The sequence below is a fragment of the Limulus polyphemus genome, unplaced genomic scaffold (genome assembly GCF_000517525.1).
Source record: "Limulus polyphemus unplaced genomic scaffold, Limulus_polyphemus-2.1.2 Scaffold2656, whole genome shotgun sequence".
Taxonomy (NCBI): Eukaryota; Metazoa; Arthropoda; class Merostomata; order Xiphosura; family Limulidae; genus Limulus; species Limulus polyphemus.
In genome coordinates this window covers 102,723-104,538 of record NW_013668266.1, presented here as the reverse complement: position 1 = coordinate 104,538, position 1,816 = coordinate 102,723, and the positions used below count along the sequence as shown (strand labels likewise).

At 33.0% G+C, this 1,816-nt stretch overlaps 1 protein-coding gene across 1 annotated transcript in view; it reads right to left on the bottom strand.

Moving 5' to 3' along the window:
• Positions 1-1,816, bottom strand: part of LOC106467550 (WD repeat and FYVE domain-containing protein 3-like) — a 104,378-nt gene that overhangs the window by 64,886 nt on the left and 37,676 nt on the right. The window contains exon 18 of the mRNA XM_022395746.1: positions 877-1,087. Within this exon, the coding sequence (XP_022251454.1) occupies positions 877-1,087 (211 nt within the window). The remainder of the gene's footprint in view (positions 1-876; positions 1,088-1,816) is intronic.

Here is a 1,816-nt window from a genome sequence, read left to right as displayed (position 1 = left end):
AAAAGTAAGTCTGGAGTACAAGTATGACATGAATACAACACAAAACAGACTTTATCATAAAAAGTAAGTCTGGAGTACAAGTATGACATGAATATAACACAAAACAGACTTTATCATAAAAAGTAAGTCTGGAGTACAAGTATGACATGAATACAACACAAAACAGACTATCATAAAAAGTAAATCTGGAGTACAAGTATAACATGAATACAACACAAGCTCAAAAGAATATAATTTGTTGGTAGAAGCAAAACTTAAGCTAACAATTACCAGCCAAATATCTTTAATATTTTTACCTCATTTATGAAATAAAAATACAACACTATATCATTAAGGTTTAATACATTGGTAGGGTTTGGTAATGTATCCAATACAACTGGATCAAAAGAAAAAAAGTATATACTTTTGTTAATATAGCTCATTTTGCATACAGCTGGAAAAATTTTATTGAATTATTTTTCTTTTCTTTTTACATACAGAAATAATGCAAATCGCTGAAGAAGATCTGAATGTCCCTTGAGCAAACACATTAGTTAAGAAGAAGAAGAAGGGTCACAGACCACTAAGGTTCAAGCGCAGCCATCCCTAATACAGAACTGCTGACCAAGTGAAAGACAGCTAGTGAGCACCCAATGCCCATGTTGCTAAGTTTAACTTAATAGCAGCTAAAACATTCCACAAAAGTAAGTCTGGTAACTTATCATTGACTGATGAGCCCCGAACCTTCCAATCTAAAAGTTACGTACATTAATCACTCGGCCATGCCCATTTAAAGTGACCGGACTTTGTGACATTTTGCACAGATTAGTTACATATTTTCATGCATATCTTAACGATGTTATTTTATAAAACAAATGAAAAACTATCATAACTTACAATTTCATCAGTACTACAAGTAATAGATGGTATCAAATGTAGCATTGCTATGATAACACCCGGGTGAACAATCAGTGGATCAGGTGTTTGAGGTGAGAAGTTGAGTTTGGCAACAACAGACTTCTTCTTTCCCGAGAGGTCTAGAGAGCCATCAGAAGAAATCTGCCGAACAGGGGTACTGCACCACAGTTGGGGTAAAGGATCATGTGGTCTGTAATATCCAAAAATTATTAAAAAAGTTAGTAAGTGTTATTTTGGTTAATGCTAGAGAGCCATCAGAAGAAATCTGCCGAACAGGGGTACTGCACCACAGTTGGGGTAAAGGATCATGTGGTCTGTAATATCCAAAAATTATTAAAGAAGTTAGTAAGTGTTATTTTGGTTAATGCTTTTTCTTTTTTTTTTTGTCCGAGTAATACGAGTTCTCACAAATACTTTCACAACATCTGTAAGCTTTAACATAAACTACTAGGGAAGATTTTTTAACTTTCACTGATAGTCAACAGCAAAAAACAAAGAGACACAAGTAAGTACCATATTTCTTGGTCTTCGTGTATATTCTTTATTTATTATTATAAAAGTAACTAAAATATAAAATTTAGTAACTTTTTAGGTTATATTAGGTGAGATAATGAAAAATAATAATGAAAATTATTCACAAAGTATGCTCACAAGCAGCTCATGCATTATGTCATTCAATAGTAGTAGCTTAATCTGGGCATTCATTGAGTAAAATTCGATGACGAGGAACCCACTTTGAGACTAATAATGGCTGGAGATGGCTTGAATGAGTAATGAAGAAAAACTTTAATACAAGTTTAACATAACAGCAAATGTACAACGTTTCGACAAGGTTTTGTCTTCATCAGGTGACAAAACCTTGTCGAAACGTTGTACATTTGCTGTTATGTTAAACATACACGTATATTAAAGTTTTCTC